General features: G+C 46.8%; 2 protein-coding genes across 6 annotated transcripts in view; one reads left to right on the forward strand and one right to left on the reverse strand.

Annotated features, from left to right (window-relative positions):
* The window catches only part of MEGF11 (multiple EGF like domains 11), a 352,698-nt gene extending 346,629 nt beyond the window's left edge, over positions 1-6,069 (forward strand). For all 5 annotated transcript variants that reach the window (XM_080982102.1, XM_080982099.1, XM_080982100.1 and 2 more), the window contains one exon: positions 943-6,069. In XM_080982102.1, coding sequence (XP_080838228.1) covers positions 943-1,103 — 161 coding nt within the window. In that variant the 3' untranslated portion in view covers positions 1,104-6,069. The remainder of the gene's footprint in view (positions 1-942) is intronic.
* On the reverse strand, positions 5,921-26,011 carry RAB11A (RAB11A, member RAS oncogene family). Its single transcript, XM_080982253.1, has 5 exons — positions 25,805-26,011; positions 16,976-17,171; positions 14,611-14,804; positions 10,928-11,008; positions 5,921-7,993 (listed from the first exon to the last, which is right to left on the reverse strand). Exons 1-5 carry the CDS (start codon positions 25,845-25,847, stop codon positions 7,854-7,856), a joined length of 654 nt encoding a protein of 217 aa, XP_080838379.1. The 5' UTR covers positions 25,848-26,011; the 3' UTR covers positions 5,921-7,853.
* Positions 26,012-27,834: the final 1,823 nt, after the last annotated feature.

Consider the following 27,834-nt stretch of genomic DNA (forward strand, 5'->3'; position numbering starts at 1 on the left):
TTTCACCTACTAGTTTATTGGAAAAGTAAAACAAATAGAACAATTAACAACAATATCAGGGAAATAACAAACATCCACTTCCAATACTGGGTAAATCAGAGGTACAGAATGAAATGTAAACAGTCAAAAAGAGGTAGCAAACGAGATCTACAAAAAATAAAGGTCAGAAATAAGTTTTTTTTAATGTGATATAGTACGTATGGGAGCCCTCAGAAAGGAACATATAAGCCCAATAGTGTGTAACTATCGCCAAATAAAGTCATACACAGTAGACACTAAATCTCTTAAACACAAAAATGCCGCAGGATATATATAAAACATGTTTAAACCATTAATAGTGATATTTTTCCATTTCTGTGGTGGAAAAGTTCAACGGGAGTCTGTGTGGTACTCTCTGGATGGTGCTGGATTTCATCTCAGCAGTCCTAGGAAGCATGGCCAATGCACAGGTGATGGTATGAGTTAAACATTTAGGCAACACTATGCCAGCTACCTATGGGGGAAGAGAACAGACATTGATATGCTTTTACTGCCAAAGTTAACGTAGAAATAAGCTTTTGCTAAGGGAATAATTGTCTGAAGCAGCTCATGGTAGAGGTAGCCAATGTGTTGCCCTGCAGATGATGTTGGACTACAACTCCCATCCCTCTTGTCTGTTGGCCATACTGTCTGAGGCTGATGGGAGCTGGAGTCCAGTAACATCTGCAAGGCACCATATTAGCTACCTCAAAGCTTGGTAGCAGAGCTAAGGAGCCTCGGCTCATTACTAGAACAACCCATCCCAGAATTCCTTGTTTAGAGCTAACAAGCTTTGGAATGGATCATACTGACGGTGTTTGCAGAGATATCTTTTGTCTTTAGCGTCTTTCCCCGAGTCTTTTGTTTCTGAAGAGGTGGCTGCTTAGAGGAGGCTATTCAACGAGTCCCTGTTTGTCTTTGCAGAGCCCACCATCAGCGTCATCCAAGAGGCTCGTCTCCGCAATGCTGTCTACATCCAAAACCCATACGACATGCCCAGGAACAGTCACATCCCCTGTCACTATGACGTTCTCCCTGTAAGACACAGCCCAACGCATGGGACACTTTGGGACAAGCAGTCTTAGAGGGCTGTGCGTGCTGCTGCTGCTGCACTAATAAACTTCGTTCCCCAATGCAATGACCGAAGAGAAGACAATCCTTTCTGTTTTGTTCTGCTACATGCTGGATAAACAACAACAACAACACAACGCAAGGAACCCGAAGACGAGACTTGTATTGGGCCAACTTCCTTCTGCATGAAACACTTTCTTTTTACAAGACAGTTTTATACCGATCACAGGAGAAACCAAGAAAAACTGCTCTATGTACAAACTGGGAGGGGGGGAAGCCTCCCAGAAGCAGTTTCTCATGCAAGTCTAGTGTTGGACAAAGTGTATCTTACTGACTTGACTTTGCTTTTTAAATTGGAGGGATGGGGGTGGAGGGGAGAAAAAAGACAAAGATCCCTTGCTGTAAGTTCTTAGAGCTGTATGTACTATACTATCACTTGCTGAAAAAGAGGGGTTTAAAAAAAGAACTTTTAAAGACAAGACAGTAGATGAGAAATAAGCTCTGCATCAAAGAACCACAGGAGAGAGCAGGGCTCAGGTTGCTTCTGCCATCCCGGCTAGACAACGTGCTTGAGCTCTGCTTAGTTCCTCAGCGTCCGTTTTGAGTGTGCACCTGCTATTCTGCAACTGTGCGTGGAAGAACCAAACTATCTGGTGCTCATGCACTTCCACTACTGCTTCAAAAATGCTTCTTGCTCACAGCGGTGGAGAGTGCCAAAGAGGTGAATTTCAAGTAGAGAAGAAACGAGGGTACTCCCTTGAGGTGCTTCTGTTCTCACACTTCAGCATTCCACTATAAACAAGGTTCAGAGGCAGAGAGATACTCAGCCACATAAAGAAATGCCAGAGTTGGCAGGATAGGTGCAAACATAGGAAACTGTTCTATATTGTATCAGAACTTCTAGCTTGGTACAGTTGATGGTGACTGACTGTAGCTCTCTCCAGGGTTTCAGGGAAAGGTTTTCCCAGCCTACCTGGGGATGCTGCTGGGGATTGAACCTGGGACCTTCTGCATGCCAAGCAGCTGCACTTAACACTGATCTACACCCTCCCTTCAAGCCATGCCACCTAATACAGTCAAATCAACAACATACAATTTCCAGAAGTTTTTTTTCCCCTTTTTTTTTAAACAGGCTCTCTCTCCCCACCAGGCAACTGCTCATTCTATACACATTATTTTGCTGTGGTGTTTCCTTTTGCGCATAAGATGCCATGGCAGCAGACATAGAAATTGTCACTGTTCAAAACTTCCATTTTTTCCTCTAGATTGTTTTGAGCATGACCTAATGTTGGGACTCAATGTATTTATTTTTTAGGGCACGTGCAAAGAGGGGTTGCAAAGAGGAGGCTGCTTCACCAGGAAATACCAATTTAACAGTATTACAGTTCAGTAGGAACCAGATATGTGGGGGAAACGAAAGGAGTTTCTGGAAGAGGATTGGGTAAAACGACAGGCCCAGGAAGACTTGAGCCTAAGTTCTGGGTCTGCGAGAATTCCCACACTCCAGCTAGCTGTATTTTCCCAAAGAGGGTGCTGCTGCAGTAAACCAACACGGCTTAATAAGGAACATGTGCATGCCAGGTGCGCAGTTACATTATAAAGCATGGCCATGGATGTTATTTATTTATAACACTGTTCCTAGGAACAGAGTGTGGAAAGGTGCAGCTCAGTGGTAAGAGTACTTGCTCCGCATGCAGAAAGTCCCGGGTTCAGTCCCTGGCATCTCCTGGTATGGCTAGAAATGTCCTGTGTCTGAAACTCTGGAGATTTGCTGCCAGTATGTGTAGGCAATACTGAACTAGGTGGCCAATCATCTGACTCAGAATGTGGCAGCTTCTCACACCCTCATTCTAAAAGCTTCAAGCGAGTCCCCAGCTGGAGTGGTAATTTGATAACAAATTGTTCTTGTTGTAGAAAGACAGTTAGTGACCCACCACACTCATTTAGGAAGTCTACCTGTAATAGCTAACAGGCTCCCCTTACAAAGACAACTGCTTCTGATTTTTGGAGATGGGCAATGCTGACGAGATCCTTCTTTGTTGCCTTCAATGTGTGAGCAAACTGTACGTTACCTGTCTGTGGCTGTAGGTATGTGCTGGCATGGAAACAGTGGCGAATGGCTGCCACTCAGTGACAGAGCATCTGCTTTGGTTGCAAAATCCTAGGCTCAAGCAGCAGCATCTCAGTCACCAGCAACTAGGAGATACCTAGCTGAAACCCTGCAAAACTAGGGACTTCAGTAGAAGGCAAATCTCTATGTTCCTAGTGCAAAAATGCAGAACATTACTCCTGAAGAATGCACTTCCTATTTGGTGAACACAGATATACTGATCTTCTACAGGCAAAATGGAATGGCAGACTCTTTCTAAGCCAGGCCCAAATGCTTTTGAGGAGGATGGAGTAGATGTTATTTGCACATAAGGGGTAAAGTTGCCAGGAAGAGCTGCAGCCTAAGCAAACACACTGTTCTCTTAAAACTGAAGCACCTTTTGTTTTCAGTGTTCCTGAATGCTTATCTTTGGAACACAGTGGCCAAAAACGTCCCCTTTCATGCTGATTGGGTGGCTTGAAGGATGCTGGAGATAGTGTCCCAGCTGCAGAAATAGTAAGGGGTCTTTGACCCTCTGTGACCTCAGACCACTACACCACTGAGGTACAGGATCGGTTTCAGCCAAGTAGCAGACTTGGGTAGACTTGTTGCTGGGTGTAAAGCTCAGCTGAGTCAGTGCCAGACTTTAGCCCAAGAGTGGGGGACCTTATTGAGGCTGAAAAGTTTTCTGAGGGCCACAGGGCAGTAGTGGACGTGGTCAGAGGCAAAAGTTTGTGGAGCAATGAATGTCAATTTTGCCTTTGTGCCATTGGCTAGATTCTGCTCTATCATTCATCTGGACAAGCAAGAGGCATTACTCAAGTTCAAGGACACATTCTAGCCAAGCAATAATAATCTAGGTGGAAAGCAGGGGCACCGAGGGTTCTTGGCCCTGGGGAGAGTGCTAAAGGCCAGAGGCAAAGGCCTACATTTTGCCTGAGGTTCCCCACCCGTTCAGCCCACTGAACTGTTCAACATCCACCGGTAAGTTGAGATAACCAATGGCAGCTTAATTCCTCTCTAGAAGCGGCGATGAAGTACGGAAGGCCTCTCTCTCCTAAAGCAGGGAGGGGGATATCTTAGGAAACAGAGCAAGGATGTTCCCCAGGAAGGGTGACAAGAGTTATCCACAGCACAGGAGGAAATGTAGTTATTTACCCGAATGCTGCATGTGTGCATGAGGGGTGGGGGTGGGGTGGGGGAGGCAAATGAGCCATTTTACTTTCCAGGAAAGCCTTATGCAGATGACGAAAAGTAGCAGAACCTTATTTTGTAGGGCCAGTGGGGATATATATTTTAATTACGTGTATAGAAAGAAAAAAGTCTTACCTCAGAGTTAAGCGATGGGAAAAGTCCTCCATGAAGGCTTTTTTTCAGACAGGGTAACTTCCCAACTGTGTTCACGTCTCACTCGGAAGTTAACACATTTAACCCAGATGGAGCAAGGAAACCGCTGCACAAATTTGGAGGGACGTCATCTTGCCTCTGCGCCACATCCTGGACTGTAGCAACGCGCGTTGATTGGTGAAATTGTCCCCACCGTCGGTTTGGGCACAATGGAGGCCTAGATGGGGGTAGGGGGAAGGCAACCTAGTGCTACCCCATCAGAGGGTGCAAGCTTTCAGATCACACAACCCTCCCTCTAGTAGCCACATGCGTCATGTTGCTGCACAGTTGAGACTGCACCAGGTAACTGAACGTCCTTTGGCTTTTAAAAAACTGGATGGTTAAACCAAATTGAGGGTTGGGGGGAGGGAGAAGAATACTACTAAATCCAGCAGAGACAGTGAAAAGCAAATCCAGTTCCACACAAACACACACATATATATACATATAAATATTATATATATATACATACATATATATATATAGCATTCCTTTAAAAAGGAATCTAGACACTGTAATGGCAATACTTTTTTTAAAGCAAGACAGATTTGTAATATTTGTTGACCGTATGACGGTGGTCTACCTTGTAAAAAATAAACTGAATTTCTCTCAGCTGTGTACTTCTGTAACACAAGCCTTTGTGAACCTTGCATGTCGCTAAAGCTATTGTCATTCATGAAAACTTTACTGTGTCAACTGGGAAAAACTGATTTGAGCCTCCCTTCTTCCTAGTGTTCTGGAACTGGGAACAGTTATGTTTAAAAGCAAGTGAGAAGTATTTTGTTGGCAGTCATCAACCCAACAGATCTCACACCTGGGAGGAAAGGAGAACTAAGACCAGAGGCTAAGCTCTCACTCCACTCTCAAAACAAAAAAATAATAATTCTGTGCATGCGCACTCAATCTCTGGAGAGATCTTGGCTTATGTACTGGGCCCCCAACAAGCCTGGCCAGCTGAATTTTCCCAGCCAACCTTTTCTCGCTAGTGACTGTCCAAAACTTTCAGCACCTGCAAGAGAGTTTCAATGTGTTCAGCAGGAAGGAGCTTTTTGTTCAGTGCCTGACTTTCACCTTCCTTTGTGATCTTACATACAGACCCATAATGCATGACGATCCAAAACGCACATTTTCACATACACACACACAAACACACACACTCACAATGTAGCATGCAAACTGAAATAGCAAACAGATTCAGATTTGCATCTCAAATTGATTTGCATAATTTATTCCGAGTAATATCTGCACTGCATATAACGTTCAGGTTAATCATCTTCATATACTTAAGTGCCATGTTTTAAATACCAGAATGCCCACAGCAGCATAATTCCAAAGAAGTCCACTCAACAACAGCTGAACAGTCCCCCTGTGATTCTTTTATTAGAATTCCAATAATGAATAATTTCAAATCAATCATAAAAAAAATTTGAGGTACAGAATGTGCATACAGTACAAAGCAAATTTACAAAAAGATCGGGGGGGGGGGAGTTTGTGGAACAAAAGATCAACAACTACAGGAGAGAAAGACACAAACATGAAGGGACTACAGCAATGCCTTCTGTGCTCCTCACACGTCATGAGCACCGCAAGACCGACAGGCTGGCTGAGAGATTCAGCACTCTGTACGTGCCCTCGTGGGGGGTGGGAGCAGCAGGAAGGAAAGGACACCGTATGGGTCTATGGCATCTTTGTGATAAGCCTCTTTCCTTCCTGTCCACTCCCCCCTAACTATTTCCTGGAGCCATTTCCTCTTCTGGTTGCAAATGGGCTTTCCAAATACCACAGAATTCCATGCGTGCTTGTATGTGTAGATATAAAAAACACTGCTTGTTTGAACAGTGCTTTAGAAGTAGAACAGTGCTTTAGAAGTAGGGACATCCACAGTTGGCTTAAAAACTGCAAGAATCCAAGAACAAATCTTCTGGCATTTATTTCTGGATCTCTTCAGCAGGGCTCATGCACATGGCCTGAACTTCTCTAAATAAATGAGGAGGGGCAAGGAGGAGGCCAAGCACACTCCCTGGCCAGTAACAGGGAGGTGCAACAAAGGCCTCCTGCCAAAACTGCAGACTAGATTTAATCCCATCCTGTGCCTTGAGTGGTTGCTGGAATCAAACCCCGCTTTCACAAGGATTCGGGACTTAAAGGGAAGGAGGTGCAATGATGTCCCCATCCTGCAAATATTCTCCATGCCTTTTTGAGAATGACAGCAAGCATTGCTGCACAGACCAAGGTGCAAAATGGACCAGAGGCCCAGGGGTGAATGAAACGAAGTACTGCAAGCCATAGGCACTTGCAAGAAAAGCAGATGGGCTACTGAGCTACGACTTACTGCTTCATCTACAGAAGGCACCCATCACCAACTCTTTGGGCCTTAAGACAAATGGTATTGCATTGGCTCAGTATAAAACTACACCCGCCCTCCCCAACATGCAAAGCGACTAATCCCCCACTTGCTTGCACAAAGATGATTATTTGAATGCTGTGACTAGATAAACATTTACTTCGCTCCAATTAGCCATCTTCATGAAGTGGCACTATTGGCTATTTGGGGACACAGTAGGTAGGAGGAGTGAGCAGTTTCCTCTGGGAACGTTACGTATGTACAACTCTAATTCATTATATCAGCCTCCCCTAACCCAGTGATCCAGATGTTTTGAACTACAACCCCCACCAGCATTATTTTGGCTCATGGGAGATGTAGCCCCAAAACATCTGGAGGGCACCAGGTTGCTCAGAATGGGTGCACCCACTGATATAACTATAAGGAACTGAGAAAACTCAGCCTCCTGGGCCAGGATCCCTCCTCTTAGCAATAAATTAGTGTAGTTCCTGCGTACTGTTAACTGTGGGATACTGCTGGGAGCCACAGGATAAGCCACACGAGATGCTCATTCCATGAGATGCAATATTGAGGCTGAAAGGAGGTTTAAAAAGCTCGGTCAGACTCTCAGGAGTATCAGAATTCCAAAGACTTAAGCTGCAGCAATCTAGTTCTTTGCTGAATGAGCCAACCTGTTTGGAAAAGAGATCAGTCATGATTTTTAAAAAACTGCCCTGCCGGGACTAGCATTCTGATAATGCTGCAGCCACATGCAAACAAACTGATGATTTGTAATACTGAAATAAAGGGGAAGAGTTAAGACATGGAGAAATCCAAAGAGAATAAAAATAAGGTTTCATGGAGAGGGAGAGGGAGAGAGAACTAAAAAGAGGACAATGTGAACTCAGAATCTATTTCCATCTTAGACCTGGGGAAATATACACAGCTTTCGAGGAACGGAACCTGCTATATATTTTGACAACACTGCATCTTTGGTTTATTTTCCGTGGTCGGGGGGACGTGGATAGGGACCACATTGTTGCTTGGTGACATGTCGTTCTCGCGTCTGTCAGACATTTGCTTCTGAGACACGATGCGATAGATTTCTGAAAGAGGAGGAAAGGTGTCACTAACAGAGGCAGCACCTGCCCTATGGCTGAAGCCCCTCCATCCCTCCCATGGCCAGCTGGGCAGTCCAGGATTGCAACATGCTGCCACCTCCCCTCCCAACTCTGACCATTTTTGTGGGCAAACAACCCAACATTCCCACTTGCAGAATTTGGGCATAACGTATGCAAGTTGTCACCAATTCAACTCGTGCAGTAATGAGTTCTCTCTTTTGTAGAATTTGGAATGTATTTTAAGGTGTGCTTTAAAAGCAAAAAACAAAAAGGGTTGGTAAAACCAAGTACTATAACAGTGACGGGAAGCTTGCAGCCCTCCAGATATGACCAGACTTCCATCAGCCCCTGCAGTCAACTTGGCCAATGGTCAGGGATGATGGGCACTGGAGTCCAGCAACAGATGAGGGGCCGCAGGTTTCGCATCTTGCACATCCGCTACAGATAAGACTGCCTCCATTGGGCAACTTTCACCTGGGACGGCACTCCTATTCAACTGCCCCACAGGGAGTGAGAAGAAACAGGACCACTCTGTTGGCTGTGCTGAGACCCCCAGCTCAACAGAGATTCTCCTTTCCCTGAATGGTCACTTGGCAGTTGCCATGCCACCAACTGACAGAAGAGAGGAGAGAAGCAGGACAGCTCCATTGGCTCTGCTGAGAGACGAGCGGCCACTGGTACCCACTTGCCACCTATCAGCAGCTGTTCTATGAGGCTGCAGAACAGAGAAATAGATGAGAAATCAGGGCCACTCCACTGGACTCACAGAGGAACCAGCTGCCTTCAATTCCTCCTCTCCTTCAACTGCTTCCATCCCAGCTGGTCATTATGAGAACTGTGTAACCTAAAGGACAGGTGCCCAAGTCTGCTCGTTTTCCTCTTCCCTCCCCATCTCTTTAGTTTTGTGTTGTGTCTTTTAAGATCGTAAGCCTGAGGCTGAAGACTGCTTTTATTATTGTTGTTGATCTGTAAACTGCTCTGGGAGCCTCTGGGGATAAAATGCATTAAACAGAGTCATTTATTCCCTGGCCTATCTGCCAAAACATGCCTGCATTGAGGACATGGGTAACAAATTGTACACTGCAGTTCTGTACAATTTGGCACAAGCTGCGATGGGTAGGATAAGGGGACAGAGAAACACTTCCCTGCCTCATTATTAGGTTTTCTAGTTTTCTGGATATACCCAGGTGTGAGGACATGGCTGGATAGCTAGTTTTAGAAACACATTTAAATAATTTGGTCAATGGAGTCTCTTCCCACCATAAACTTGTAAACACCATCATAAATGCTCATTTCTAATAAGCTGTACTTGTCCACAGCTTCTTTCAATTAAAGTGGACACATAATTGGATTTGATCCGCTGAAGGGTTGCTTTCTAACATTCCACTGAGGATACTTTGCTGGTAGCTGAATAGTTTGTGCAGGAAAGACCCACTTGGTACTGCTATTTAGCACCTTAGGCAAAATGAAGAAGAATCATAGCTCAGTGGCAGAAGTTTATATGCAGAAGGAAGGTTTCAGCTTCAATCCCTGGCTGATCTAATTGAAAAGAGATCTTGGGATAACTGTTGGTGTTAACTTTCACTGCAATGAATGTAGACACCACTTGCCTCGAAAGGCCAAGGGTCTAATATCAGGCAATTTCCTATGTCTGCTCATTTCCACACAGAGGAACTGAGCAAATCTAGTGTGATGGCAGGAAGCAGAGGATGTGCTGTTCCACACAGAGAACAAGTGGCTCTGCAGTGATCTCAGCACTGAGGGGGCCAGGAAAATGTTGCTGCTAACAGAGATGAGCGGCCTCCCTTGTTCCTCCGCCTCTCAGCGACAGGACATGAAAGGTGGCCAGTTAAGAGTTGACTGCCAGGGGCCCAAGAAGACATCAATAGCTATCTATCAGCAGGGCTGCTATGTACTCTGTGTGCTTAAAGAAAATTCTGTGCCCAGGAAACCCCAGATGCTGTAAAAGAACTGGATTCTGCAACTAGTTTCAATTATGTTTCTTTTCAGGTGCTTGCTTACACTGCATAATTTATCCTGCTTTTCTAGAAATGGGACAGGCAAGGAGCTATTAACAGTAGCAGAGCACCTGCTTTGCATGCAGAAGGTCCCAGGTTCAATCCCTGGCATCTCAAGATAGGGCTGGGAACACTTCCTGCCTGAAACCCAAGAGAGCCTCTGCCAGTCAGTGCAGACAACAACAATGAGCTAGTTGGACCAAGGGTCAGACTCCGTATAAGGCAGCTTCCTCTGTTCCAAAGAAGTACCGCTCCTTATCTGCTGGAAATCAGTTTATGGCTTCCACTATTTTGGCAGGTGTTGCCCACCCCAGCCTTCCCCAAGCTGGTGCCCTCCGGGTGTTGTTGAGATGACAAGTCCCATTCTACTTGAACATTGGGCCACAGGGCTGATGGGAGCTGGAACCCTAAACAACTGAAGGGCAGCAGACTGGGCAAGACCAGCCTGCACACTTCCAGACAAGCCTATCAAGGGAGAGAAAGCAAATTCTGGTGACAGGCTAGGGAAGGGGAGTGCTCAGAACAAAGTAAGATCTAGGGAAGAAGTGACGAATTTGCTTCAAAACGCAATATTATCAAAAATGTTGCCACAGCAACCTTTCCCACCAAGTAGGTGCATAGCCAATCTTGCAAAGAAAAGACTCAGTCCTGGGCTAGGACTTTCCTGGAAGAGCCTCTCTAATCTACACACATTACGTGCCCCAACAGGGAGGATCAATGAAGGCATGGAAGAAGATCCCAAAACCCTCCTCTGTTCCCTAGAGTAAAAAACAGCCATAAGGTACTGCCTCTGTGTTTGCCTCCAGCATTGAAGACTCTGAGGTTTCCCAATTCTCAGCTTAGAGGCTCCGTATTTCGTTCTCGTGGCCCACACAGCTCTCCCACATCAGTGCCAAGTCACCTGTCAGAATGGTCTGGAAAGCAGCTTCCACATTCGTCGAGTCCAAAGCCGAAGTCTCAATAAAGGAAAGGCCGTTCTTTTCTGTGAGAAAGAGCAGGAAGTTGATTAGATCTGCCAGTCCAGTGAAGAGGCCTGAATAAAAGGCTGCCTTGCTTCAAGCTCAAGAGCTTCCCAGCTTCCCATCGCAGCCACAGAGACCAGGAGCCCAACTTCACACCCATTTTTGTACCTTTGGCTGTGCTGCGTGTGGCCTCCCTAATGCTATGTCTCCCTCTTCCTCCAAAATGCTCCCCAAGCCTTGCTTTCCCCCATATTTTCTGCCCTGCCAGCTGCCATTTTCAAAACTTTGCACAAACTCAAAAACCTCAAAATTACGAAAATATACTTTTGTCACAGTGCAAGCTGGTCAGTAAATCACACAGTTCAAAGCTAGAGTTAACTCTTTATCAGCGAAACATGATCTTCCCAGACTTGGATGAGTGTCAGTCGTAATGAGCATAGCAGCTCAAGCTCTGTGGGTCATAACATCAGTTGCTGAGACTAAAAATCCTTGCCTTCTCACAGCAGCTTATGTCTCCGCCTCTTCAGAGCTTTTTGCAAGCAATCAGACTGCAGCTTGTTTTTGCTCCTCCTGTTTCATACCTCTCCTAGTTCTGGAGTCAGGGGGGTGGGGAGCCTGTTGCAGCAGGAGGGGGAAACCCCCTGGCTTCTTCGCCAGCCTGACTCATCGCTGTCTCTTGACCTCCCTCCTCCCACTCGCCTGCTTCAACTTGCTCCTCAACTCACTAAGCCCTGTTACCCCTTCAGCTTCTGACACCTCCTCTTTTGCATCTTCTGCCTGTCCCAGCACCACTCCCCAGGCTCTGAACCTTCTTCCTTTGGTGGTTCCCGAGCTGGTTCCTCCCATCATTCCTCTGTCCCCAACCAGACCATGACAACTCTATTGTACTCAAGAAACATATACAAAACGAAATACACAAATAGGATACTAAGTACTGCACAATGGAAGAAAGGTTGTGAACCTGTTTCGACTGTTAAGTCTTTTCCCATCCTGTCACAATAATCTTCACTCCTTAGGAACAGCAGCATGAAATGTTTGGCTGTTTCCCTCTCACACCGCGCAGATTTTTTTGGTCATATGCTAGAGGTCAGGGTCAGCCTCTGTTAAGTGGGTTTACGAAGAACTTAGATGAGGGTGCTGTATAAAATAGTATTGAACCCCATGAATTTTGTGCATATTTTAAAAAGCTTCTTCCATCACACGGATGAGAGGGCTTTCAAACACTCCTCAGAGAGAAGAAAGAATAAAGCTGGCTCAGGTTCAAGGTTTCTCTGTAGATCCTCTCTCGCTTCCTTAAGTGATTAGCAAAGTGTCACATGACCAAAGAGGAGGAAGTCTTGCAACCATCAGAATATTGCACCTTAGCTGCAAGATATTAATGACTCCCAGGGAAGAGGAGGGGAGCCGTTTCTCTGGGACTGAGGCCATGAAAATCAGCTGCCAACTTTCCCCTCCTCCCGAAAAATTCCTCTCTGAACTGCATGTGGCATAAATCAAGCATTTTTAATCATGATTAGTGCAGAGGACTCAAAGCCACATTCCAGAGTGGAATGAACTTATCCTGAAAACCAACCAGATTTATGAACAAGTCAATGTCTTGAGGTCACAGCAGATGCCTCCACATTGTTAATTGCTCCTAGCCTTGGGGGAGTGAGGGTGAAGGGAGAGAAGAGGGGGCACTCTCATTTAATTAAAGAAGAGGCCAAGATGCTGCTTAGACTGCTCGCTGCCCCTGCCTCACATTCCTACAAGTTACACACAAACATAAAAATCCACAGATGGCATCTATCAAAGGAAAACGGATGTCAGGAACTCACAAACTCGGCTGGTACCAGTCGCCGTTGCCGGGCAGCCCAAATCCAATACCCAGGAGACAGTGAATGGGATGGGGTGCAAAGCGGTCATGCGAAACTCCAAAGCTATTGCCTCCTACTTCTAACTAGAGGATGTCTAGAAGCAGGAACATGGAAGAAGATAGGAAGCTGCCCAATACCCAAGGGCAATGGGTACCTGATTGCTGCTGCCGTGAGTGCTGGAAGGAAGACCTGCTCCCTGCTGCAAGGCCTTGGCCTAGGAGGCAGGGCCCAGACTCACCCTGAACAGCTAAAAAGCTCCTGGGAGGCCACTGGGACATTGCTGGAACAACACTTGGGCTGGGGCAACAGGCAAAAATGTTTTAAACGGTTCCAATTTTGGTTCCTCTGTTTCATTTTTGTCAGGTTGGTGTTGGTTAAATGTTTAGTTGGGGTTGGTGGTTACTTTGATTTGGGTATAACTGTAAACTGTTTATTATTGTTGTTGTTATTATTGTTGTCATGAAGACAGGAGGGCCTGGCGTGCTCTGGTCCATGGGGTCACGAAGAGTCGGACACGACTAAACGACTAAACAACAACAACATTGTTGTCATTGGTTTTTATTGATTTATTGGTTTGTTTGTGGCTTGTATGGGATATCTTGTTTTTTAATATTTGAAGTTTTGTTGTGTTTTTTATGTTGTAAGCCACCCAGAGTGGCTGGGGAAACCCAGCAAGGTGGGTGGGATATAAACAAATTATTATTATTATTATTATTATTATTATTATTATTAAGCTCTAAGCTCCCTGCCAGTTCTGCTACTCTTTGTCTATGGACTGGACCTTGGGCCTCTCGTATGAAAAGCTAATCTTCATGACTAAGCTTTGCACAGGACAGGCTGAGGAGGAAAGGTACTTTAGATAGTTTTACTTAAGAGCAGCAAGTACTGACATGACCTGGGAGACCAGAGCTGAAATCTGACTGGGTGACCTTGGACCAGTCTCTTGCTCTCAGTCTAACCTACCTCACAGGACTGTTGTGGGCATTAATTAAAGAGGCGGAGGGAAACTATGTATGCCATCTTGAGCTTCTTGGAGAAAAGGTGGGATAACAATGCAATAAATAAATTTTAGACAAACATTATCCTGCCAAGATGGAGATTATCCTGTAAAAGATACACATGGAAAGAAGTTGTAGGGTATGGTTGAAAGGTGCATAAGGACACCTCCTTGCAGGTCTCAGCCTGGCCAGATAACCCTGGATTCAATGATTGGGGGCGGGAAGGCAGGGAATAAATGAAAGCAAAAACCATCCAGACTTCTAACATACCAAGAAGACTGCATCATCTTCCTCTTCCCACACTGATGCCTAGGAGCTGATGACCCAACAATTAGCAAGTGGTAGGGGGAAGAAGCGACAAAATCTCTGGAACCTCAATAACCGCTTCCCACCACACAGTTACAGAGAAATGCCTCCGAGTCACCTGTTTGAGTTTTTCCAGCGGAGAAGTGACCATGATGCAGGACAGGGCCTTTTCAGTTGTGGCACCCGACTCCGGAATGCCCTCCCCAAGGAGGCTTGTCTGGTGCAGAGGCTGGAGCCTCTTGGGCTCCAGGTGACAAGCTCTGTTTCCACATTTCAAAAAACTTGGGAAGTTTTACAAAGTTTCAAACTGGCTCTGCTGCTGTTGTTTCAGTATTGCTTTGCATTTATTGTTAGCTTTAAATTTTTGGCAGCTGCTCTAAGAGGTTTTGCAAGAAAAACAGAAACTGAACAAAACAAAACAAAGAAGCATTCCAGCGGCAACACGCTGCCCCCCCCACTCACCTGCAAAGGCTCGGGCCTCATCCGTCGGAACAGCCCTCAGGTGGCGCAAGTCGCTCTTGTTGCCCACCAGCATGATGACGATGTTGCTGTCGGCATGGTCTCGCAGCTCCTTCAGCCACCGCTCCACATTTTCATAGGTGAGGTGCTTGGCGATGTCATAAACCAGCAAGGCCCCCACGGCCCCTCGGTAATAGCTGCAGGCAGAAGCACACAACCCACATGAGCCCACAGCAAGCAGCCAGCAAGCACAGAAAGGGGGCAGGGGAAGGAAAGCTCAGACCTCGCCAGGCTGCCCAGTGGGGCATCACACACTCTCCAGAGAGCCAGTGTGCTGCAGTGGTTAAGAGGGCTGGGTCCTAGGACCTGGGAAACCAGGGTTCAAACCCTTACTCAGCCAGGAAGCTCACTGGGTGACCTGGACCAGTCACTCACTCTCAGGACCTCACAGGGTTGATGTGAGGATAAAATTGAGATGGCGAGAACTATGCAGGCCACCTTGAGCTCCTTGGAGGAAAGATGGGATATAAATCAATACATACATTTTAAAAATTGGCTCCACTTCATACAGGCTGCATGTGTGTCAACTGCCCCAGGACCACCCCAGCCCTCCCCTAACCTGGGGGCTTCCAGATGCTCTGGGCTACCAACTCGCATCATCCTTGACTAGATGTCAGGCTGGCCGGGATTCCTTTATGATGTAAAGTTGTTGGATATTTTAATTTTACCAACTGGTGAGAATTAAAGGTAAAGGGACCCCTGACCATTAGGTCCAGTCGTGGACGACTCTGGGGTTGCGGCGCTCATCTCGCTTTATTGGCCGAGGGAGATGGTGTACAGCTTCCGGGTCATGTGGCCAGCATGACTAAGCTGCTTCTGGAGAACCAGAGCAGCGCACAGAAACGCCGTTTACCTTCCCGCCGGAGCGGTACCTATTTATCTACTTGCACTTTGACGTGCTTTCAAACTGCTAGGTTGGCAGGAGCAGGGACCGAGCAATGGGAGCTCACCCTGTCGCGGGGATTCGAACCGCCAACCTTCTGATTGGCAAGTCCTAGGCTCTGTGGTTTAACCCACAGTGCCACTCGTGTCCCGCAACTGGTGAGGATTAGCTGCCCTTAAAACACTGATGTATTGCTGGGAAACCCAGCCAGATGGGCGGGGTATAAATAATAAATTATTATTATTATATATTATCAACATCTCAGTACATCGCCAAAGCGCAATGTTTGGCTGGTGATACATCGCCAAGTCAGGGGCAGAGTACGCACTGCCTTCGCCCACGTGGGAAGTTGCTTGTGCTGAATTTACACTGCTTCTTATGTGAACTGCTCTGAAAACAAGCATATCTGTGGAAAATGCAGCAGATAAATAAACTGACTATGGTGAAATTGACTAGGACGGGAGTTGGTGCCCAAAACATCTGGAGGACACGAGGGCGGGAGGGGCTGGCACAGCCTCTTGCCCAATGCATAATTTGGCCTTTCCAGTTTTTCATCCTGTCGTGACTTGGTTTTATAAGTCGCCCTGTTACAGTCATTTAGAGAGAGAGAAGTAAATGTGATTATATGCATCATCACTACAGTTGACCTAAAATAAAAAAGGGGTTAAATCTCTTCCAACAGCAGCTGCTAGAAAAAACACATGCCTAGCTGGCCTGAATTTGGAGCCAGTTTTGGACTCAGTTATCCTCAGTTTGGACTCAATTTTGGACTCAGTTATCCTACAGCAGGGATGGAGAACCTCCAGCCCATGGGCCTACTCGGGCCTAATCAGGCCTGCCAAGTCTCTCCCCATTTTGGCCAAGTCATGCTCACCTGCCTCCATCATACATGAAGCCATGTACAGGGCAGATGAGGGAGGAACTTGGCTAAAAGGACCCTCTCATAGGGCGGTTTTGGGCAGCCCTTTCAGAGGGGCTGATCCTCATAAGCACTGCTCAAAGTGCTGCGCAAAACAGCAGACAGAAAAGGTCACCTGATGTCATCGTAAAGTCAGGTGATTTGACAGGTGGATGGTGGCTCTGCCTGCCAGGTGGAGGCAGATATCAATCTGGCCTGCCAGGCTAGAAGGCTATTGATTTTCAGCTGGTGGGTCACATGATTCCTATATCGCAGGGAATTGGACTAGCTGGCCATTTGAGTCCTTCCAACGCTACAATTCTATGAACACTGAAGACTAGCAACTAAAGAATGCGATGGGATTATTGAATGCTGTTCAATCTGAAAAGCAGTCCTTTTTTTATGCAAACACGATGTCTGCAAGGACCATCACATAGAAGACACACACACACTTGCAGTGCTCCTGCGTCCTGTTCCCATAAACTCCCCCACAATCCCCGGGAAGGCTCTGGCGCTGGTCCACTTACGCCGACGTGATCGCCCTGTATCGCTCCTGCCCTGCCGTGTCCCAGATCTGAGCCTTTATTGTCTTGCCGTCCACTTGGATGCTCCGTGTGGCAAACTCCACGCCAATGGTGCTTTTGCTTTCCAGGTTGAACTCGTTGCGGGTGAAGCGGGAAAGGAGATTGCTCTTGCCGACTCCGGAGTCTCCAATGAGAACAACTGGGAAAGGAAGAAAGGGAGGAGATTCAGAGAGGAACCCAACACACTCTCTGCTCTGACACGCTGAACCTCATTTGCTGATTCACCTGGCCCTGTGTGTAGAGAAACTGCCCAGGTAAACATTTAAGGGAACCAGGCGAAGGGGGGGGGGGTTGTTACCAGAGGAAAATTACATTTTTAAGCTCCACATACTCATACTCATACACACATACGCGCACACACAATCAAAATACTGACGCTTGAACTAAATGGACAAAGAAAGCAGAGGCTAAATGTGATCCTGAAATGTATCGTTCCTAATTAATCAAACATTGCTCATCTCTACATCTCCTGCATCAGCTGAAGGTTAGACTGGATGGCCTTTGAAGACCCCTTTCACCTCTATTGGCTTTTGCTCATCCACCATGCTGCCTTCTCAGGTCTCTATATATGTAGTTCTTATTGACAGTCACAATATCCCCAACTGCATAAAGCTAGAATGTTAGCTTTCTTTCAGCTGCTGTTTTAGCTGCTGTTAATATTGTAATACCAAAGTTCTTGTTACTCAATAAAATTAACTGTTAGATCTGGCTCCACCCAGGCGGCAACTGCAGAGAGCGCGCTTCTTTTCTCCCTGCCAGAAAGGCTACTCTGCTCCAGGTGCTCTGCAGCTGGGACTGCAGAGCTGAAGAGAAGGGCCATAGTTCAGTGACACCTGCTCTGCTTGCAGAAGGTCACAGGTTTGATCCCCAGCAGCATCTCCAGGTAGGGCTGGGAGAGATGCCTTGCCTGAAATTCTGGAAAGCTATTGACAGTCAGTGTGGACAATACTGAGCTAGATGGACTTGGAAAAAGGCAGCTTCCCATCTTCCTACACTCTGGCCTTTGCCTTTTTCTGGCCAAAGAAAAAGGGGACTCTGGACTGTGTGTGTGTGTTTGTGTGTACATGCCAGCCAGCTTTTATATTACCACAAGCTGTTAAACAGCGACCTTGAGAACCATACAATTGCAAGCTAGGATGTAAATCTTCAATTTTTTCTGGCTCCCTCTTGCATCCCATTTTATCTGAAAATATACACCTATGTTTTACATGGTTACCATCTGAATGCTCATTTTGGTCTATGCATGCCAGAAAAGGATCCAAAGCAGAGTCTCATTCTTTTATAGGTCAAACCAAAGACTCTCCATCTGCATCACTTAAGAAGGGGGGGGGGGTGGTCAGCTTGATCCAGAAAACTAACATGACCCGGGTATTTATCCTGCAGCAATCAATGGCTTCATCCTTCCAAGACTGGCATATTTGCTTCTCAATCCTTTCCTCCACTCTGAAATTACGATAAAACAATCACAACTGGGATTTCATCTTAATTAATTACTGCACAAATCTCACTGTGCGGACAAAAACAACCAGCCCTTTTTGTCGGCTCTCCCCTTTCAGCTGATTCAGCAAAGCAGGAGCCAAACTACAAAAAAAACAACAGGAAGAGGCTTGTTAACTATTCATGCCCATCAGGAGTTTGATGCCAGGCTAAAAGGCATCAAACCTTCCCCAACCTGGTGCCCTCCTGATATTTTGTTTGAACTACAACTGGCTGGGGCTGATAGAAGTTGTAGTCTAAAATATCTGGAAGGCACCATTTTGGGAAGATTCAGCTTCAGGAGTTTCTCTGTTAATTCAGAGTAAGCCCATCAGAGCCAGCACTCTCTGACACACACACCGGAAATTAAATCCTATCACAAGGTGTTGTTATCCAACCAAAGTCAGGCAAAAGAGAAACTGTGAAGTCCAAAAGAGAACCTGGCATTTAGATGCTTCCTTTTTTTGCACAGAAAAATCCCTAAAGTTTTTCTCATGGCCACTGAAGCCACATCTCAGCAACTCGCCAACTATACTTGTCTACTCAAGCGGGACCTGCAAACCTCCCATTTCTGCTTCCTGTGCCTGGGACCGTGAAAGGTTGTGCATGGAGATGGGGGTTAAAATACTGACCAACCCACCACCATACATAGACACTAGTTCAATGTTTATGTGTCCCCTGCCCTGCCAAGGTCAACAAGTGCATTTCATGGCTGAGTGGAGATTTGAACCGCAATCTCCCTGCTCCTAGTCAAGCACGAAGCACCCTAACCACTATACCACCCTTAACAAGCTGGTGGGTGGCATTCACCTTGGGAAGGCAGTTTTCAAGCCTTTATTGCTCCTACAAAGTAGACGCTGAGGGAGGGAGGATGTTAGTGAAAGTTGGGTGGCTCTTAGCCCAAACCTATGCCATAACATCACAATTCTGCAGGCCAAGCTAGGAAATGTTAAGTGGGTGCAAATTCAGAAGAGCTGTCTGAGACACATTTTTCTCCTTTTCTGTGTTTGTTAATATTATGAAATTCATTTTTTAAAAAAAATTGTTAGAGAAGAGCTGTCTGAGTATTTTAAGAAAACATTTTATGTCTTTTCTTTGGTCTCATGGCCCTTGCTTCCAACTTGAGTTTCACTGTTAAGTTTAATGCATGATTTAACTTCCTCGAGCAGGTGACAGGAATTTCCAGGGTGCTGTTTGCTTCCAGGGATGCGAAATTAGGCCCCTTGCAGCAGCCAAGGGACAGCAAGGGCAGGTAGAGATTCGGTTGGGCATCATCTCACTGGTAAAGAGAGGGAGGACTCTACAGAAGGCTTTGGAATGCAAAGATGCCAACAAGTAAAAATAAAAAACCTAAACCAATGGTATGGCTAGAACTTATCCAAGGACACTGATAAGACAAGCCACATGTGAAAGCTCCTGTTCATAAAAGGAAAGGAAACCAGCTTCCCCAAAAGAGAGTGTAAAAAGCATATGAGAAGGTTTACAGCATTTCTAGGTGCACAACTCACAGGACTCGCGGAAGGCCTGAAAGCCAGACTAACCAGATTGCCCAGTCCTTGTGGTTTTTATTTGTTAACAATAAAGCTGGGGAAAGCAAAGAGTCCAGGGTACACTGGTAATCAGCTGGCCTCAGCAACACCCAAGGACAAGCAGGGAAGAGACAAACTGAATTACCTCACCTCAGCGCAGTCAGGTGGCTCAAAGCTCTGCAAATACAAGCAGCTACATCAGCCCCAATGTGTGCAGCACCTCACCTCTTCTACGCAAACTTTCTCCAACTCCAAAACATCTGCAGGACACAACTCTCCGATCGGCAAAGCCATGCTGGCTGGAGCTGCTGGGAGTTCTAACACAAAACATCAGGATGGCTGATGTCAGCCATTCTGAATAGGCCAGGGCTGTACAAAGACCCACAAGGGAAAAGGAGGAAACTGGAGCAACCCTGAATCAGTATGAAAGCAGGGACATAACGGAGGAACTGTAGCCAATCAGATTTTAAAATGCTCAATGGGGAACCTTTGTCCCTCCAGATGTGCTGAACTAAAGCTTCTATAAGCCCTAGAGATCATAGCCAATGGTCATGGAGGAAGCTACAGTTCAGCAACATCTGGAGGGTCAAAGGTTATTTGCACCTGCCATAAATGAACTGATGAATGGTGGGGAAGATTGCCAGGCTCAGCTGCCAGTGTAGACCCGCATCTGTAGTTATTGCAACTTATCAACTCTTGGGGCTTGGCTTCTGTTCTTGCTGAAAGGGATTAAAACAAGATGGGGAAATGAGACCCTCCAACAGCAAAGCTATTCTCAAACGGTTTGTTCATGTGCCTATTGCCAGAATGGGGTCTGTACTAAGGCCTTTCCTAAGGCCCCATTAGAGAGCGAAAGAGCATCCTCTCCGGAACACAGAAGAGAACTCTTGGACTTTAATGACCACAAGTCACACACAGAGAGATACTGAGATCATACTGAGATCCATACTTTCTTTCATTTTTCCCCTCTGACCTCACTATTTACAATCCCCTCCCTCCAACCATATCTCTCTCTCTCTCTCTCTCTCTCTCTCTCTCCCTGTGTGTGTGTATATACACATGCCTGAGTCACAGAGGTGTGGATACACACACACACACACACCTACCTCAGGATAGCACTTCCATGTATCAAAGAAGTGAGCTCTAGTCCATAAAAGCTTACACCACAGCAAACGTTAGTCTTTAAGGTGCCACAGAACAAAGGCCATCCTGCAGCTAACCAAGTCCTAGGCCAATTAGGGCTTTAAAGATCAAACCCAGAACCGTGGTTCAGAACCAAATTGGTAGAACAGTATAACGGGGGGGGGGGGGAATGCCATTTGTTTATTTATTTGCTTACATTACTGTTCCACCTTTCCTCAAAGGAGTTCAAGGTGGAATACTGTACATGGTTCTCCTCCTCCACAGTTTTATCCTGACAACAACCCTATGTGGCAGGTTAGGCTGAAAGGCACCATGACTGGTCCAGGGTCACCCTGTAAGCTTGATGGCTGAGTGAGGATTTGAATCCTGTTCTCCTGGGCTCCAGTCCAGCACTCTAACCACTACACTACACTGTGAGAGCAATTTACTGGGTGCTACAGAAGAGATTTCTCATCACCCGTCTTACAGAACTACAATTCCCAGAATTCCTTGGAAGAAAGTTAAACTATGTTTGCAACACAGGCTGTGCCCTGCTAACATCATAAGGATAGGAGTGAAACTCAGATGTGGAAGAGGGCTATAGAAGCTGTTAGGATGAAATTAACCAGATTGTTGCAGGTGTTGCATATCAACATAATGCATGTGAAATGCACTAGAAAATACAGTATTGAATGCTTCTATGCAATTATCACGCAAGTGTTTAAACCTAAAAAATGCAGATACTTGCAATACATGCCACAGGTCCTGGACTACAGAGGGTTATTATTGGGACTAGTCTGTAGAGAACTGAGCAAGGAGGGCAGGAAACTGGGCTGCCACATTAGCTGCTTCACTGGCCTTTCCTGCTGTCTGAAGATGACAGGAGAAGGTACACATGGTCAAGCATGTGACATGCTTAGCTGCTGTCTCAGGAGAAACTGCTGTTCACAATGAAAACCTGGCACACCTAAGCATTTACAGGCCGGACAGTACGGAAAGCTGGCCCAAAAAACAAGGAAACAGTTGAAAGTGTGTTCCCTATCATGCAGCCTTTGTCTCTAAAACCCAGATTTATAACCTCTGCAACATCCCCTCCCTGCCCTGTTATCTGTGCAGCCAAGCATGTTATTTCCCAACACATCCTGCTCACTATCAGGGGGAAAACTCTGCTGGGAAGAATGCCTGCACATCCAGGAGGAGGAGTAATGCTAATAGGCTGGTAACTGTTATGTAGTAACAGCAAGACCGGAAGTGAGGTCAGTGGAAGGATGCAAGTTCCCTGTTGCCTAGAAGGAGCCACTCAAGGAGGGTACAGTTGCAAGCAGCAAGGAACAGCCCGTCTTGTTTATGCCCTGATCAGGAGTTTCACACAGCAACAAGGCTAGATCTTGCTGTTGCTGCTAATTAATCTCTGTTGAAAAACCTGTTAATAAGTCCCTTAACTCTTCACATTCAGCAGATTCTAGGCAATTAACCACCATCACCCTGCAAGATCAGCCTAGCTAAAGCATGCCAGGGCTTACATTCTTTTGTGTGATAAGAACCAGACAACCCACACCACCAGCACCACCGCCCCAGAAAGACAGATAAACATTCCACATTGAAACAGTTGGCTGTTATTTTGCCTGGTTTATCCCTACAGGAAAATGCACTGCATTAAAAAACAAACAAGCTCAATCTAGAATACATTTTTTAAAAATCCCACGCTTGCAACATTCACCAGTTAACCCTCTCCGTTTGCCACCCCTGCCCCCGCAAGCTGGAAGTTGAGGTTTCAACATTAAATCACTTGCTCACTGGTTGCCATGCCTTCCTCAGTCACTTCCTTTATCTCAAAGTAAAAAGGGGGAGGGAGGGAAAGCAAAATTCCAGAGGAAAACCACACCAAGACCAAGCAGTGGGTCAGGGTGATACTTTTACAAAGATTTCACACAAAAGCAGCGAAACACATAGAGTAAACCAAGTTATCAAAGGGAAAGTTCGTCTTGAGACAGTAGACATTCTTTCTGAAAGGGAAGCGGCTCTCCCTGTACTGTATTAAGTAAAAAGCCCACAAAGTTACTAACTAGCATTATTCATCACCACAGTGACTGGAAGCCACCCCCACCAAAGAGCTAAGTGCTGATCAAAAGTCCAGCCTCACTCCTGAATAGCTCTTTCCTAAGCAACTGCAGCAGCCAAGTAGGGCAGAAATGCTGAACAAACACAGCAAGAAGGATGACAGATTCCTAACAGAACTTGGGAGATCAGACATGCAAAGGTGAACTCCAGGGGAGGCACCAGAAGGACCTGGCCATTGGTTTCTATGAGAAAAGTCTCAAGAAAGGAATAGGGAATAGGACTATAATTACAAAACAATAGGGGGGGTGGTTCGGGCGGGGAATATAATAAAAAAGGAATGCAGAGAAAACAATTTGTTCAAAGTTACTTGGCTTCGCAACAATAAAAGGGCCAGATTCTACAGTAGCCAACTGATATTGCCACCAGTCCCCTTTTTGCTTTGTGTCACCTTTTCACTTCCAGGGGGAATCTGATACAGTAGCCCCAAGTTATGCCTTTCCCACTTCTTTTTAAGGTTTTCCAACTGCACTGCGCTATTTTATGGTGGGTGGATGTGTTCTGGGGTATGCAAAGAGAGGGGGAGGAAAGAAGTCAACAGAGGCACACACAATAAGAAGAGCCTATTATGGCACTGGTCTTTATCGGATAAGTCGGAACCCATCACTGGTCCACCAACTCTGTACTGTCTACAATGACTGGCAGTGGCTCTCCAGTGTTTCAGGCAGGGAGTCTTGCCCAGCCCTACCTGGAGATGCTAGGGGTTGAACCTGGGTGGTTCTGCATGCCAAGCAGGTGTTCTGCTGCTCAATTACAGAAGAGAGGTTATGGGACTGGATCTCCTGTTTAGACTGGTGTTCTTCCCTATATTTCTGCTCCAATCAGCTGCTGTGATCATTTTGTGTTGAGGCAGATATCCCCCCCTTTTAGCCTCTTGTTGTCACAACTAAATAGAGCCTCCATGTCCCGAAGCATTATACGTCCCTGAGTATGACCTGAAGCATTCCTTGGGGCTTTCCAGAGACCTCTGCCCAGCAGCTAGAGCAAACTGGAGGATGGGGACTAGAGGGATCCTTATGGTTTGATCTAACCAGGGTCCTTCTTATGTTTAACACATACCTGCCTATGTCTTTTACTGGATGTTGAACAACCCAGTAATTTAGCACACATACGGACATCTATTTTCATTTCACTTCTGGGAAGATACCATTTTCCAAACTTTCTCTTTAGTTGCACTCCGAATGAAAGAAGGGATGGAGGAAAACTGGTTCAGGGTTCTCTTTGTAGCCCAGCCCAGTAACCGCACTGTGCTGACTAAGCCTGATGTTTTGTAGCCCAAACCTCTGAAGAACACAAAGTTGAGGAAGGCTGCTTTAGTCAATAATACACTGTGTCCTGCAAGATGTCCAATCTTCCCCACCCACCCGTCTATGTTGTTGCTGCCCTCACTGGGCAACACAGCATGTCAGTCTCATTAAGCAACTGCTGGTGTTGAAAGGCACTTGGGATAATCTTAAGCAAGAGTGCAAATTCTGGATCACACAGATTAATTACACCGTGACAGTTAGGATTTCTTAAATCTACATTCTTATTTTATATCCCACTTCCTCACCCAAGGAGGTAAAAGTAGCACACATGGTCCTTCACATCCTCTCCTTTTATTCTCACAACAGCCTTCTGTGGTAGGTTAGACTGAGAAATCATAACTGGGTCAAGGTCACCCAGCAAGCTTCATGGCCAAGTGGAGATTTCAGCCTGGTCCTTTTAAGCCATGTCTGACACTTTAAACTTGGGCATATAAAAAAGAGAACAGGATCACATGTGCTGCCCTGACCTCCTTGGGGTAAAAGTGGGATATAATAATGCAAACTGAAGAAATCCTAACAGTTACCCTGTGTGTAGCAAAAAGAATCTGGTAGCTTTTAACCAAAGTGTCAAGACTGTCTTCACCCCACTTTACAAACATCCCAGATTTCAAAGCCCAAACACAATTCAGCCAACAAAACACAACAGACATTTCACAACACTCCACCGCAAAGTCCCAATACAAAGCCAGTCCACTAGTCTGGTGAAACAAGCATTAAGTATGAAAATCATTAAAGGATTTAAAAAGAAAAACCCTGCCCAGCGCCTAGCAAAGGGTGGGTAGGCTTTATGATGTGCCAACAAGGCCTGAGATACTTTACTGAGAAGGACTGGGGGAAGGGGAGCCAAGGCTGTGGACTGTATCCAACCACATTCGACTCGGAGTAAGCCCACTACAATTAATGGGCCTATGCTAAGCGCGTTCATTAATGGGTCTACCCTTGAGGAGGACTAGCACTGGATACCACCCAAAGGGCTGGGGCGAGGGAAAGGCAAGGGGGTCGGCTTCAACCAACTGCATTTCACTCATAGAGGAGGCCCCTGGGAATTAATGGACCTTAGTCAGTGGTGCTCCTTTATTTTCTATAGGCCTCCTCTCGAGTAGGGCCGGAAACCATCCAAGGAATCCTGATCGGAAACCGGGGGGATGGGGTGGGGTGGTCTGACGCCCCCAGGGAGCGGGGGGGGGAGGCGCGGCGGGGGACAAGGGATGCAGGCCCACCTTTGAAGAGATAGTCGTACTCGTCGTCGCGGGAGCCCCCCATAATGACGGCGGCAGCGGCGCCTCCTCCGGCTTCTCAGCTAACAAGGAAGCGACAGCCAGAGAGCCCCTCCCTGCGCCTCCTCCTGCTACTGCTGCTGCTTCCTCAGGATCAGCCGCACTCCGGTTCCGCCCACTAGCCGGCCCTCCCTTCCTCCTCGCTCGCTCGCTCGCCGACCAGATACAGCTTCCGGGGGCACCGGCTTCCGGCTTCCGGTTCGCATGACAGGGCGGCCATTCTCCTCAGAGGGACCGCTCCGTAGACATGTATGACGACACTTCCGGGCACTAAGGGCACCAACGGAGGGACCGAGACAACGACTTGAAAAATGGTCGAAGCGCAATTATGTTTAAGGGGGGAAGGAAATCGGAGACTGGCGGGTTTCTAAATACACTTCCGGTTTTAAACTCGGACTTGTTTTCTGAGGCAAAGGCTTTCATCAGAGAGTTTCCAGATTCCTAGAGCGGCGCCGCACGAAGTCCTGAGAGAATGCGGGCTTTCGTTTCTGTGCCGGAAGTTACCTATAGCCTTCAGCTCCCACTTTAGACGCTTTTCGTCTCAGTATTCTTTCCCCGCATATGACGGCGACCGAATGGAAACCGGAATCGATACCTGAGTGCGGCACCTCTTGACGTTTTCATCTCTATTGTTGTGGAGGGCAGAGCGAAGCGGCCCGTAGATCAGCCTTCGCCCTAGAAATTTCGCACTACAACTCCCATCAGCTCCAGTGAGCGCGACAGGATGATGCTAGGGCTGCTGGGAGTTGTAGTCCAGGCTGGACCGCAGAGGCCTCTCGGAAGGGTGGTGGTGTGTAGATCCCCATCGGGGAAAAGCTTGCCTCTGAGCATGTGCAGTGTTTCTCCCTCCACCTCCCTTTTCTGCTTCTCCGTGTCGTTTTCCTCCTCTGCCTGCCACAGTGCTTTGACTTGGATTTCAACTCATGCCTGGGATGTGGGAAGGGGAGCCCTTCTCAGCCTTGGGCCCCCAGATGTTCTTGAGCTACAACTCCTATCATCCCTGATCACGGTGACTAGGCATGATGAGAGTTTTAGTCCAACAGCATCTAACGTCCCAAGGCTGATGCAGTATTAAAAGAAGAGGATGCCTAGAGGCATGTGCAGAGTGCCATTCGCTCAATGCCTCCTTTCTTCCTGGACTGCGGCGCGGGGACAGAGAGCAGGCCCCGGATCCTACCTTCTGAGGAATGCAGCTCCGCCTGCACGTCTGCATGCCTTCCCCTGACTGAATGCGTATCAAGCGTCCTTAGTAGTGCAGTCCCAGTGCAATTCACACATAATATAACCAGCAGCTTGTTGCTCAGACATTCAAGAGGCAGAGACATTCCATGTTTAGGGCGGTATATAAATTCAGTTATTATTATTATTAATAATAATAACCATATTTCCATATTCTCATCTCTCTGGGACGTTCATTGCAGACAGGCAAGTTCACTTAAAAAAGAGTCCCCTGCCTGCCCCCCACCTCTTCTGAGCTGCCGCCTTGGTGTGTGAGAGAGTCGCGGAGCATGTGCAGAAGAGTTAGTTGTCAAATGCACTCTGTATATGTTCACGGGCACTCTTGCGCCCGTCGCAGTAGAAGCTGCAAATAGGTTCCGGGGCTCAACTTTAGCCTCGACACCCGCGCGCCCCACTCCAAATGCATGTGCAGTGGCAACGGGTACGCGTCTTCTAGCGCCATCGTCCTGCTTTCGCATGCCAGGCTTTGCCAGACTCCTAAGTGCGCACGTGTAAACGCAGTCGCTCCCCAAACCTATTGCTGCTCGAAGCCGGAGAAACAGAAGCTGGAGGGGAACATCCGAGCCAGGCTTGCAAGAGCAAAAGGCGTCGCTTGGGAGCGCCGTGGGGGCGCTGGAAGTCAGCGCAGAAGAACTGCAAGGCTTTAGTGGGAGCTGCCGCAATATATTGTCAGGGCGGTTCCATGGTGTAATGGTTAGCACTCTGGACTCTGAATCCAGCGATCCGAGTTCAAA

This window comes from Podarcis pityusensis, assembly GCF_964106645.2.
Source record: "Podarcis pityusensis genome assembly, chromosome: 14".
Lineage (NCBI taxonomy): Eukaryota > Metazoa > Chordata > Lepidosauria > Squamata > Lacertidae > Podarcis > Podarcis pityusensis.